This window comes from Rhododendron vialii, chromosome 4a (assembly GCF_030253575.1).
Source record: "Rhododendron vialii isolate Sample 1 chromosome 4a, ASM3025357v1".
NCBI classification, from domain to species: domain Eukaryota; kingdom Viridiplantae; phylum Streptophyta; class Magnoliopsida; order Ericales; family Ericaceae; genus Rhododendron; species Rhododendron vialii.
The window spans coordinates 3,090,207-3,104,551 of NC_080560.1; the positions used below are offsets into that span (position 1 = coordinate 3,090,207).

At 36.9% G+C, this 14,345-nt stretch overlaps 1 protein-coding gene across 2 annotated transcripts; it reads left to right on the forward strand.

Annotated features, from left to right (window-relative positions):
- The first annotated feature begins 326 nt into the window (after nucleotides 1-326).
- LOC131323314 (uncharacterized) lies at nucleotides 327-4,853 on the forward strand. 2 transcript variants are annotated; one of them, XM_058355035.1, is made up of 3 exons: nucleotides 621-970; nucleotides 4,257-4,294; nucleotides 4,325-4,853. In XM_058355035.1, exons 1-3 carry the CDS (start codon nucleotides 715-717, stop codon nucleotides 4,631-4,633), a joined length of 603 nt encoding a protein of 200 aa, XP_058211018.1. In that variant the 5' UTR covers nucleotides 621-714; the 3' UTR covers nucleotides 4,634-4,853. The 2 variants fall into 2 exon arrangements, with proteins under 2 accessions (XP_058211017.1, XP_058211018.1); XM_058355034.1 differs by having other exon boundaries at nucleotides 327-970; nucleotides 4,257-4,853.
- Nucleotides 4,854-14,345: the final 9,492 nt, after the last annotated feature.

Sequence of the window (14,345 nt, forward strand, 5' to 3'; positions counted from 1 at the left end):
CGGTGGCAGTAGACGGAGTCGGAGAAGACAAGGGGTTGCAGAGGATTTGCTAGGCGGCACGGGTAATGACAGAAAAGTGGATTTTGGTGTTGTGAATGAAAGAAGAGAGTGGGTTTTGTTGTTGTATGTGTAATCATTTTTTTAAATTCCAATTACGTATACTATATATATACTTATGTCAGTATATTTTATAATTTCCAATTACATGTATATATACGCTCACTTTTCCATCACTTCTTCATTACGTTTTTTTTTTAAATTTCGGGGAATAACAGTTCTTATAACAAATAATATGGATAACTTTAAATGTTTTACAAAAAAAAAAAGGTTAAAACATTTGTATTCTAAAATGAAATTATTATCTAAAAATTAATGGTAAATATCAACTTATTCTAATTAATACTATGAATTAAACCAATTTTGAGCGTTAAAAAATCAATTTATAATTATACATTGGTAATTGCACTAAATTTGAAAAAGTACCGATATTTGACTTGTACCGGTACGTATCATATCTGTAAGAAAATCGATACTCTTGCTTGTACGGTACGCAGAACTTTGGGCGGTAGTGGAGAACCTTTTGCTTCTCCACATCGATGCTCCTTCAGTGCGTTGGTTACTTTACTCTTTAGAGAGAGAAGCCCGGTAGAAAACCCGAAAAGGAGGGAGAGAGAGAGGGGAGGGAGAGGGAGAGGGAGGGAGAGAGAGAGAGATATGGGAATACGGGATTTCATCAGCTCAACCACCGACAAACTGAGCTCGCCGGTGACGGCCGCTTGCCGGAGCTCTTACAATATCAGTCGGGGCGCCGTCACCACAGTTAATAGCGTCGTTATGGAAAACGTCGTTCCGACTGTGAATTATTACGTGTCCGATGAAGAAGGCCGGGCAGTGATCGGCCGATTCGCTACTAGCTTCGTCAAAAACACCGCCGTCTATGGCGCACAAGAGTGTCTCAAGTGGGCTACTGGTCTGATACATTTCCTTTCCTCTCCCTTTATGTTCTTTCTTGAAAATTCCTCTCCCTATATCTATGCGTGTAAAATATGCTTGTTTAACAATATAGCATGATCAGTTACTTACCCAAAAATAAAAAAATAAAAAATTACAGCATGATCAATTACGTGGTTCTGGGATCAGTTGCGTTTCCTAATGAACGCGCTTACTTGTTTGGTTTTCAAAAAAAAGATTGCAAATCGAGAGCTGCTATTCCCCCCTCCCCTGACACATACCCCTCCCGGCCCCACCACCCCTTTTCCGGAATTACCCCGCCCCTTTCTCTCTCTCTCTCTTTCTTCCTTTTCTTCTTTCTTTCTTTACAGTTTCTTTCTTTCTTTTCCTTTTCTTTCCAGTTTTTTTTTTTTTTCATTTTATTTCTTTTTCTTTCTTTCTAGTTTGAATTTTTTTTTCTCTTTAATAATAGGTTCAAGTCTAATTCTAGGCTTTGTAAAGTAATTAAGAAAAAAAAAGTGTTTCAATTGATCATGTTTATACGACTGTTTTTTTTTTCTTTTTTTGTCCTTTATAGATTAAAAAATATAGTTACGAAAATAAGTATTTCAATTTTCAATCCGTTTGAATCAGTGCAAAGATGCTATTTTTTCTGATCATTTCATCCTAAATGGTCGTAATAAATTTTTGGTTCCAAAGCCTTTCAATGGACATCCTAAGAGAGTCTTAGAACTAAAAAATAAGTCTTAGGGTGTTTTGTTGAAAGGCCTTAAAAAGATATGAGTAATTAAATAAAGAAATAAATTAAAATAATATGATCAGAATAAAAAAATCTTCACACCCGTTCAAACGCATTAAAAATTGAAGCACTTAATTTTTTAACCATATTTTTTAATATATATAAACGGTCTAAAAAAATTAAGTGCTTAAATTTTCGCTTAATTTTTTAACCATATTTTTTAATATATATAAACGGTCTAAAAAAATTAAGTGCTTAAATTTTCGCTCCGTTTGAATGGGTGCAAAGATCTTGTCAATATAATCAGAATAACAAGATCTTTGCACCGATTCAAACGGAGGGAAATTTGAGCATTTAATTTTTTGACCGTTTATATATTAAAAAATTAAGTACTTTAATTTTTAATGCGTTTGAATAGGTGTGAAGATCTTTTTATTTTGATCATATTATTCTAAAGAGACATAATCAAATTTTGTCTCTAAGGCTCTCATAATTACGTTTCTGCTCCATAGGATTGTAAATTGATGGTGAGAATTTCTTTTTAACCCAAACGAAAAACCCAAACGTCGCCGTTTGGGGCTAGCAGAGCCCAGACCAATTAAAATGGCGGAGAGAGGTAATTAAAAGGGCTAAGGGAGGGTAAAAGAGGAAAAAGGATGTGGGACCGGGAGGGGTGTGTGTCAGGGGGGGTGGGAAAAGCAATTTACTTGCAAATCACCTACATTATTCTTTTAGTGATCAATTCAAATCCGGCGTGAAAAGCTTTCGAATCCAAATTCGTTGTTGAGATCTATATGTAGGGTGTAGTCACAATAGGTGTGCGTAAGCAAGCTGGTCCTGATGCGAGAGTTATAAAAAAAGTTCGGAAAAGACAGTCTTTCAGTGCCTTCAGCGTTGTCTTACATAAAGGGAATTGATTTTCGCGCTCCAAAATTTACTGCAGGCGCTCCACCTTTTTGTTTTTATACTGTGATATTGCAACATCAGTGTATATTTTGTTTTTACACTGTGCATGGCAACATCATAGTATAAAAACAAAAAGGTGGAGCGCCTGCAGTAAATCTTGGAGCGCGAATATCAATTTCCTACATAAACTTTCTCCAATTTTTGTCTCCATTTTCATACTTTCAACTATTCTCGTTGTTGAGATGAACATGTGATATAAAAATTTTATGAAGAAAATTTGAAAACAGTAACTAAAAGTTACATAATACCGAATGTCGGCTCCCTTCCGGAAAGGTAAATAAGTACTTATTTTTTAAGAAGGCAATTTCAAGCTCAAAAATTATGTGCTTACGCAAATAATTTTTCTATCAATATAGATCTTATTTGATAGATCTCATTGAGATCTTTAATACGGTGTAAGAAAATTTGAAAAATTATTTTTCATTTACATTATTTTTGAGTTTGAAAATATAAAATAAGTACTTATTTTTTAAGAAGGTGTTCTGGAACGGGGCCTAACAAAAATTAATTTTGTCCAAAGTCTATATCTGATACTATTCTCATTGAGTATTTATGCCAATTCACTTTGTTTGAAATCCATTTCTATCCAAACGGAGCCTGATTGACCGATGTCCCTCTTCGATTTCAATGAGTAGAGGACATTAGCTACAAGTGAATTGCCTCTAAGAAGTGGCACGAGGTAGCATTTTTGTAGGGTATGGAAGGAATCTATTCATTGCGATGTTACTCTTGATGTGGATGGCTGGTTAGAAATTCTGTTTTTGTAATGTTACTTCAGTTAAAAGGACCTTAGGATTTAAATTTCAGAGTTTCTTTTCATTTAGGTCGGATAACTTTGGTCTAGACTAGATAGTAGGGGCTGCTATTTCAGCGGTAAAAGTTTTTTAGAGCCGCCACTTTGTGCATCTCGATCTCCGGTCCTCTTCCACCCATATCCTTATTGAATGGAGATTACATAGGTACTGTTATTGTTGCAACTCTGGCATATACTGGTGCTGATTTGCGATCAACTTTTTTTATGCATTCTCTCCCCTTTCCTGGTGTTCAAGTGTTGACTATGGAATCCAATTGAAGGCATGAACGTGCCTTTAAGTTTCTTGGTTTCCATTGAGACTCCAAATTTTCTCTTCACTTCTTGCCCTCTGCTTTATGGCTACCGCAGTTGAAGTTTAGATGCAGAAGTGGAATTACTTCTCTTACAGCAAATGGGCGGTAACTGGTAACTATTTTGATGTTTTTTCCCTTTAGATGCACATTTTCTGTTTGTGATTTATTCGACTGTATCATCGCTAACTATACCCACTGTTGTGCAATTTCGCAACTCGGGCACTGACTTCATATTTTACCTGGAGTGTGAATTTTCTAAATCGATGTTTCCTTAGTTACTTGTTGCGGACTTGTGAGCTGATTTGTGTTTTCATGCATCGGCGGATTGTTTGAAATTGTGGACTTCTCTTTCACATTAGTTTGTTACCTCCACTTATTGATTGTCCAGACTTCGGAGCTCCAAAATTGTTAGGTTCACATATGAATCATTTTCTGGTGCTGAGCTGGAATTTATCTGGGAAGCCAAAGTTTACCTCTTTAACTGTATATGTAGGTCCTGTTTACAATATTGCTTCACGATCCCTTTGTGATGTGAAAGCTGAGGATTATAAAGAACTGAAGATGAAAACTGACCATTATAAAGATGAAGTGCAGAAATTGCAAGATCTGGTCAATAGACTAGAGAGAAAATTGAGTGGTGGTGAGAATGTCCAAGACGATGTTAAATTCAAGAGAGAATCCAGTGTTGGTAAGAATTACCATGCCGATCTCAAATTCGAATCTCGAGTTGTGCCGTGCTTGAATTCAAATGCACACCTGGAACCAGAAGATGTGATCAGAATCTTTACGATGAAGGAATTTATTAGCGGTAGATTTATGTTTGATAATCTGGTGGTCCCTGGGGTGAAGAAATCAAGTAAAGACCCATAAATATTTGAAAGTGGTACGGAAGTATCAGGTGTGAGCAACTGATAAAGTTGTATGATGATGATTGATGGAAGTATTGTTTGGTTGTTGTTTGTGGTATGTGCGAGATTAATTGTGTTTCGGTCCGATTAATCTTGTAGGACATCGTGTATTTTGTTGTCATTCAACTACGGTTCCATCTTATCAATTGGGAATGCAGTGCTATAGTTCCTGTTCTCAGAAATAATTTGTGCTTTCAGTTTCCAAATACCTCTCGTCACAGGATAGGACAATGTTTGGTGGTTGTATGGTTGCTGACAAGAAATTGAACTTTGTCAATGAGATATGTGGTATTCTGGTGGATAGGGTGAGCATTGAAAGTTAAGTAAATACTACTATATTTTTTTTGCCTAGATTGTTATAGCGTGTTGTCTCAAATTCAACTCGGATTATGAGTACGAACTCTTTGTAACGTATCGAGGTCCTCTCAAGTTTCAACGCAGGAAGGGAGTTTCCATATCTCAATCGAACCCCAAGAATCAGCCTTGAAAGAGTTTGATTCAGTTTAAGCAGAGAATTTCAAGCTACAGCTACTCTTTCATTTGGATGGATGAGAGATTTACAGTTTCTGCAGCTATGCTTCAATGTTCAAACACTTCAAACAGTTCCTGAGGAACTAAAAGGTGATAGCTATTATTCTATTAACATTAGCTAAAAACACCTCCCAACTTCTGAATAACCAGTTTTTTTCAGTTCATATAAGCCCATTATCGGGTCACGCAGAAGCTACAACGAACATTTGGGAGCAAACTCGCCAAAAGTAACAATTATAAGGACTCGCCTTTACTTGTCCCTTTACTTGTACTCTCTAAACATGACCTAGTCCACAAACAGTTTACTTGTTGGGTGTTGCAATACCATCTGACATCCACTTTTAGTGTACCGTTTGCTAAACTGAATGCTCTAACGCCAAGTCTTAAGCAACTGCAACCAGGGATGGATGGAGAGGCGGATGAGCAAGAGCAATTGCCTGCTTCAAGTTTAAAAACAAAAGCCTATTCAAGGATTTGGTCAGAATATTGAGAATTATGTGGGTTTGCCTCCCAAGTTTAATACATTCGTAGCACATTATCCTATCGTCGGTGCAAGTTGCCCACTTAATAGTATAGAATCTTGCGTCCATCGTTACTGCAAGAGCCTTTTGATTTTCCATTTTCCACCTTTCTTTCAAAAATCATTCTCACCCAGTGACTTGAAATTTTTTACAAATTAAACAAACACAACTTTGTGTTGTGACCATATATGAAAAAGTATCAGATAATCATACAGAGGATCAGTACAGGAGTACCATCAAAATGTTTGAAACTGTTCTTGCCAGAGAATGGAGTGTCTTTAATGCTCTTCTCTTGGCCAGAAACTCCTCAATTTCTCTTGTACTGCTTTGGGCACATTCTGCAGAAACTGAGAGTGCAAAGGACACACAAGCCACAATAGCTGCAAGAAGACGGCTCAAGAGAACATGGCTGCTAGGTAAAAGTGAGAAGAAAGAACGAATATAAAGAGAATGACAACAGGATCACTCAAATTGTAAACATCGGTATGGAAGTAATTTAGCAGAATGTGTTATGACGAAGGAATTTAGCAGAAGATAATATGTTTGACGATCCGGTGGCCGGTCCCGGGGGTTACGAAATCAAGAAAAGAACTGTAAACATCGGTATGGAAGTATCATATTCGACTTGGATGATTAGTACGAACTCTCTGTTACATATCAAGATCCTCCTCTTACGTGAAGGTTTTTATGCCGCAAAGTGAGATTGTATCGAATGGTGATAGTTGATGGATTGATAATATCACATCTCTATCACACTGCGTAATAGCAGATGTTCGTATCGAAAAACATGCCAGAACGTAATATAAACCATCCGCCCTACGGGTGGGGAGTAAATGTAATATACACAGAGCGTCATATTTATATTTTGGGGAAATTACAGTAAGCCCCCTCCAACTATACTTCGGTAACGAGTTACCCCCTTCATCGTTTAACTCGGACACTTAACTCCCTTCATCTTTTATCGTGTGACACTTAACCACCATCCGTTAGTCAAGAATACATACAACGGTACACTCTCTCTCTCTCTCTCTCTCTCTCTCTCTGCCCCTCCCAATGGTACTCTCTCTCTCTCTTTTCTATGAAATCTCTCTCTCTCTGCCCCTTCCAACGGTACTCTCTCCCTCTCTCTTTTTCTTTGAAATCTCTGTCTGTCTGTCTGTCTCTCTCTCTCTCTCTCTCTGTGATGGAAGGTAGCACTTGGTCTCATTGTATTTATGGTTGCAGACAAAATTTGGTTGTGAACTTTTCATCTAGGTCGACCCACCAAAATCTGAGAGCACTCAGTCCAACACAAAGAGCACCCAGAATTTACAGATCCGCAAGTCAGAGTTGCAGAGAAAGGTTGATGAATTGGAAAGTAGAGTGGAAGTATTGGAAGTAATGAAAGAACAAATGCATAAAGAAGTTCAACAAATGCAGAAAAAAAATTTGGGCAAATGCAGAAGGAAGTCCTATGTTTGAAGAAGGAATCGTGGTGGAAGAAAATAGGTTTCCTTTTGATTGTTCTCTTTTTTTTTATCCCACATGTACAAGAAAATGGAGATTGAAAAGTACCCAGCTTTGGCTTCGGTACAATATGAATGAGTATTGGTTGATTAATGTAGTGCATTTCAATAAAGATTACAACCCAGAAACAAAGTACTAAAAATGGTAGTTGTTACCCAAAAAGACAACCTACTTTTTTTAATTGTTTCGTGCATCGAACGGACACAACGCTAGAATGGATTAGTTTTGCACGTATATAGAATGGGTTGAACGCTAGTATGGAATTTGCTGGTAGGAACTACAGTGGGAACTAGTCGTTGGAGGTCATTTTACATTGGCCGGATTGACAGAGTGGACGACCGGGTGGTCGACTGGTTTTATCATCAGGGCATCATCTTATTTAGGGTTGAAAGAGGGTAAATTGGTAATTTTAGCAATTCCGTTAATGGCATCTTCCATTTTGCGCGAGATAAAAGATGAAGGGGGTTGAGTGTCCGAGTTAAACGATGAAGGGGGCAACTCGTTACCGAGGTATAGTTGGAGGGGGCTTAATGTAATTTCCCCTTATATTTTTTGAGACGTTTTCCTATTTGAGCTATTTAGGGCGCCGCTATTCGCAGCCCTTTATTTTCTCTCATAGCTCACTACATTTCGGTAAATGGTTGTTGAAAATTATAAATAACATTTCGGTAAATTGCTGTTGAAAACAAGATTATATTTCGGTAACTACATGTCGAAAATATGTTCAATTTTCGGTAAACAACTGCCGAACATACATTTTCGGTAAATATCTGTTGAAAAAAATATTATATTTCGGTAATTGGATGCTGAAAATATATCTCAATTTCGGTAACTAATTGTCAAGTATAATTGAAATTTTTTAACGAATTATAAAAAAAAATAGAGAGCTGCGAATAGCGGCACCCGCTATTTAAACCCAGAACAATTCTTTCTAGCAGCAGTTTCTCTTTACATTCGTTTGAACAAATTAATGTAAAACCTAAACAACCTCATCTTCAACCTTGTTATTCTTTTTGTACCACTAACTCATCAGCGATGTGACAAATCTTGGCAAAATCTTGAGAGAATCATGAGTATAAATGACAAATCTTGAGAGTATAAATAACAAAGCAACAAATACCGTCTGAAAATCTAAAAACTTCAAAAAGCTCTATCAGTATTTCAAGTTTTATTTATATATATATATTTTTCACGTTATGTGCTAATTTTCACAGTTGGTTTTGTGTCACGTTATGTGCTAATTTTCACAGTTGGTTTTGTGCTTGCAGTGAAGCAATCAATTCAAAAAGTCTAAGTCGCATTTTTACCCCAACGCATTCAGAAAACATACCTATTGATATCCGTTGAAGCTGATTTTTTACAAAGTCTCATACACAATTATTTTAAAATTTATTGGTATTTTTTTTGTAGAGCCTAGTATAGACCCCACACGGCGTGCAGTGAACCATGCGGTGGTCCTAGCTTGCCAACTGTTCTAGATACAAAAAGTCTAGGGGGAATTGCATTTCAGCGGAGAGAGGGGCAAAAAATGCCCAACTCATGGACCACTTTTTTGGAATTGTTCAGTCATGGGACGGAAAACAATAATTCCCAAGACATGAAATTGAAAGCCAAAAATACCCCTCCCTCCTGTCATGAATCAGGAGCAATTTAGGATTATACACGGGGCAATTTAGATTCATACATGGGACAACTTAGAGGGCAACTTGGGTTCATACACGGGGCAACTTAGATAGCAACTTAGGTTCATACATGGGGTAATTTAGATTCATACACGGGGCAACTTAGGCTCATACACGGGACAACTTAGAGGGCAATTTAGGCTCATATACGGGGCAACTTAGGCTTATACACGGGGCAACTTAGAGGACAATTTAGATTCATACACGAGGTAACTTAGAGGGCAACTTAGGTTCATACATGAGGCAATTTAGATTCATACACAAAGTAACTTAGAGGGCAACTTAGGTTCATACACAGGGCAACTTAGATTCATACATGGGGCAACTTAAATTAACACAGCTTGATAATTTCTTTCTTTATTTAATTACTTTTATTTTAGTTATTTAATTTCTATAAATACACCACATCTATATTAAAAAATATAATTCAAGAATTAAGTGTTTCAATTTTCAATTCAGTTGAACCGGGGCGAAAATCGTATTTTTTTGATCATTTTATTCTAAATGGTCATAATGAATTTTTTGTTGTAAGACCTTTCAACAAACACCCTAAGACTCATTATTTAGTTTCAAGGCTCTCTTAGGATGTCCATTGAAAGGCATTGGAGCCAAAAAAATTTATTACGACTGTTACCCAAATTATGCAACCTAGAGGGGGGGTGAATAGGATTGCTAGTAATAATTACCAATAAAAATTTATCTCTAACAATATATGCAAACAATAAGTATGCAATCAAAATAGAGAGATAGAGAGATAGAACCCGTTTATAGTGGTTCGGTCCGGATTTGTCCACGGTCCGGCCCTACTCCACTTCTCCTCAAGCAATTACTTGAAGGTTAGACTAATCTTTAAAAGATTACAACTTGTAAGTCTTGCGGGTGCTTACAAGAACCGAATGCCTCTAGCTTTCCCGAGGAGCTAGCACAACCGCAAGAATTTTCTCCGAAAACTTCTCAAAAACAATAACACCCAAATTCCAACCCGAATTTGGTCTTCTAAGCTTTCAAGTGTTTGACTCAAACACTCACTTAGGAAATACAAGTATGTGAAGAAGGTATGAAAATTATCGCTCACAACTTGTACAAATTTTCTCTCAAGAATAATATGAAAGTGGAAGAACAATGAGAATTTTTGGCTTTGATCTTTTGAGAATTTGCTCTTGCAATAATATGGAATGTTGTAGCTTGTGTATATCCTCATTAATGAGTTCTTGATGCCTTATATAGCCATCCATATGCTTCCTAGCCGTTGGAACTAGCCGTTGGAAACTAGCCGTTGGAAACTAGCCGTTTGAAACTAGCCGTTGGAAACTAGCCGTTGGAAACTAGCCGTTTGATAGAGTGGTCATCCGGGTGATCGTCCGATTGTCACAGCTTTCTGTTCAGACAGCCGGCTTGTCAGCCGGTTCGTCAACCTGTGGCTCACAATTTCATCTAAATAAACCGTTAAAGCATGTATTGAGCTCAATAAAGTCTTTGTAAATATAAATCATGAATCCAAGAGACTTTATGCTATATTTCAAGGTCACGAAAATATTTAATTCGGGAATCGACTTTTCGATAATTTTGTATTTGCCGAATAAAAATATCATTGAATTAATCATCAAAATAATTAATAGAGATGCATATAAATTTTCACAAATTATAATGCATACATTTTTCAACAATCTCCCCCTTTTTGATGATGACACAAAATGATAGTTTTTATTCAAGTAGGAGTTATGCCAATCTCCCCCTTAATACATGCACCAAAGCAGTTATCTATGATCAACGAGTAATAGCAATAATCATCAGATCATAGCAAGCAATTTTTTAAATTTGCCCAAAATAGCAAGATAGATCAATTAAAACTTGGCTTTTTCTCCCCCTGTGACATCATAAAAAAAACTAAAAAGAGAAAAACAATAGGGCCATGGTTCCAGCACCATGCCGCTCTTGCCCTGTAGCACTCTATCTTCGTTCATTGAGAGCTTGGCGTCCTTGATTTTCGTATTCTCGAATAATGGCTGCTACAACGGCAGCTATAATGCCAATCCAATACCACAGAGTATCCACATTTACATTCCATCCGAACCATGGTGGTATTCTCATGGTAAGTAACGCACACAGCAGAATGAAGATAAAGAGTTGCATCCAAATGGTTTGGATAAACAACCTGAACTCTGCTCGTTCGGCATCTCTTTCGTAAAACTCAAACGGTAACCCTTGCGGTATGTTTGCCATTGCTTGATGAGAGATTTAGGCCGAGAGAGAAGGAAAGATAGATAGATGAAGAGATAGAGAGAGTGTTGTTGAATTTATAGAGTATGAGAGAAGTGTTTGAGGATAAGGGATAGAGATACGGCGCCGAATAGAGATAGGATAGGGGCGGTGCCGAATAGAGATAGGATAGGGGAAGAAAATTGTGTTCGGGTGTTTATTGTTGTGTCCCCTTAATACATGCTCCCCCTAAAAGAGAGCTTTTTAAAGAATGCGAGGGGTATTACCGAGAATGATTATCCCTGCAAGCTTAGAGACAAGAAATTCATATCGGCGAAGTATATAAGAGACAATTTAAGCACTAAGCCATGAAGTTCATACAAACTAAGTGTAACAGACTTAATAAATCAGAGTTAGCAACGCAAAAGCTTGAATAAGTCTCAACCTCACGGTCGTCCGGTTGGACATCCGCTTGGACATCCGACTGACAAATGCAGGTTAAGTCCAGAAAACGTTTAAGAGGAGTAGCATTAAAGACCATAAAACTGATTTTCTTCATACCAAACACAGGAAAATGAAACATATGATAAAATGTTTGGAGGGTGATTTCTTTATCAAGATCATTTGTACTCTTCATCAAGTATGATATTTACGAATTCAATCAACTCAACATTGAATCCAAAAAAAAAACTTTTGACATCAAGAACACAAAACTTTTTCATAAATGATTAGACATGCCGAGTTCTCGTCGAATGAAACAAAATTGTTCTTCACCAAGGGGTTTTGTGAAAATGTCCGCCAATTGCTTGTCGGTACTAATAAAGTTAAGTTCAATATCCCCTTTTTGAACATGATCTCTTATAAAATGATGTCTAATCTCAATATGTTTTGTTCGAGAATGTTGAATCGGATTCTTGGTTAAGCTAATTGCACTAGTATTATCACATTTAATAGGAATATGATCATATTGCAAATTGAAATCCTCCATTTGTTGTTTGATCCACAATATTTGGGCACAACAACTTCCGGCCGCTACATATTCCGCCTCGGCGGTAGATAGAGCTACGGAATTTTGTTTCTTGCTATGCCAAGACACTAGAGAGTGCCCTAGAAATTGGCAAGTCCCACTTGTACTTTTACGATCAACTTTGAAACCTCCAAAATCCGCATCCGAATAACCAATTAAATCAAATGCAACTCCACGTGGATAAAACAATCCTAAGTCATGAGAACCGGCAACATATTTAAAAATACGTTTAATAGCTTTTAAATGCGATTCTTTAGGACATGATTGAAATCTAGCACACATGCAGACACTAAACATTATATCAGGTCTACTTGCCGTGAGATAAAGTAATGAGCCGATCATACCTCGATACATCTTTTCATTGACGGCCTTACCATTCTCATCTTTGTCTAGCTTAGTTGATATGCTCATTGGTGTGCTCATTGGCTTTGATCCTTCCATGCCAAACTTCTTAATAAGTTCTTTCGCATACTTGGCTTGGTTGATTATGATCCCCTCATTAGTTTGCTTGATTTGAAGTCCGAGGAAGAAGTTAAGCTCCCCCATCATACTCATTTCAAACTCACCTTGCATACACTTAGCAAACTCTTTGCACATATTATCATTAGTGGCACCAAAGACAATATCATCAACATATATTTGAATAATGAGCATATCTTTACCTTTGGCTTTAATGAAAAGAGTAGTATCAATTTTTCCACGAGTAAAGCCATTGTCAAGCAAGAATGAGCTAAGTCTATCATACCATGCACGTGGTGCTTGCTTCAAACCATATAGAGCTTTTGAGAGTTTAAAAACATGATCGGGGTATACATGATCTTCAAAGCCGGGAGGTTGTTTGACATAAACTTCCTCATTTATGAACCCATTCAAAAATGCACTTTTCACATCCATTTGATAAAGCTTGAAATTTTTGAAAGATGCAAAGGCAAGTAATATGCGAATAGCCTCTAATCTAGCTACCGGTGCAAAAGTTTCTTCAAAATCAATACCTTCTTCTTGATTATAACCTTGAGCAACAAGTCTAGCTTTATTCCTAACAATATTTCCGGATTCATCTAGCTTGTTACGAAAAACCCATTTAGTACCTATAATAGTGTGATCAAGAGGCTTAGGTACTAATGCCCAAACTTTATTCCTTTCAAATTGATTTAACTCATCTTGCATGGCCAAAATCCAATTTTCATCATCTTGAGCTTCCGGAAAGTTTTTAGGCTCAATTTGAGAAACAAAAGCTTGATTTTCACAAAAATTTCTATGAGACGAGCGAGTGGTTACCCCTTTCGAAACTTCTCCAAGAATCAAGTCCTTTGGATGGTTTTGCACGAATCTCCAATCCTTGGAAAGATCTTGGTTGTCTCCCATGGCATCTTGAGGTTGATTAATAACTTCATCTTCTTTGATTTGAGAGCTTTCTACTTGAGTATCACCATCAACTTTTTCTTGAATTGTCAAGTCATGAATCTTATGTGTAATCTCTAAGTCATCATTATTAACAACATCCTTAGTAGCACAAGGATTAGATTCATCAAAGGAAACGTGAATAGATTCTTCAACAAGATTAGTGCGCTTATTATAAATTCTATATGCTTTGCTAGTAAGAGAGTAACCAATAAAGATGCCTTCATCCGATTTTGAATCAAATTTACCCAAGTTATCTTTTCCATTGTTTAATACATAACATTTACAACCGAAGGCATGAAAGTAATTAATGTTGGGTATTCTACCATTCCAAAGCTCATAAGGAGTTTTCTTGAGGATAGGCCTAATTAAAACTCGATTCAAAATATAGCATGAGGTATTAACGGCTTCCGCCCAAAAATATTTTGGCAAAGAGTTTTCACAAAGCATAGTGCGGGCCATTTCTTCCAGAGTACGATTTTTTCTCTCTACTACTCCATTTTGTTGAGGAGTACGAGGTACGGAAAAGTTATGACCAATACCATGTTCATCACAAAACTTTTCATATAAAGAATTGTCAAGTTCTTTTCCATGATCCGTACGAATGTTAGAAATAACAAAGCCTTTTTCATTTTGAACTCTTCTACAAAGTTTAGTGAAATTAGGATAAGCCTCATTCTTATGAGCTAGGAACATCACCCATGTATATCTAGAGAAATCATCAACAACAAGAAGACAATAATAGTTTCCACAAAGACTTGGAGAGCGAGTTGGTCCAAACAAATCCATATGAAGTAATTGCAAAGG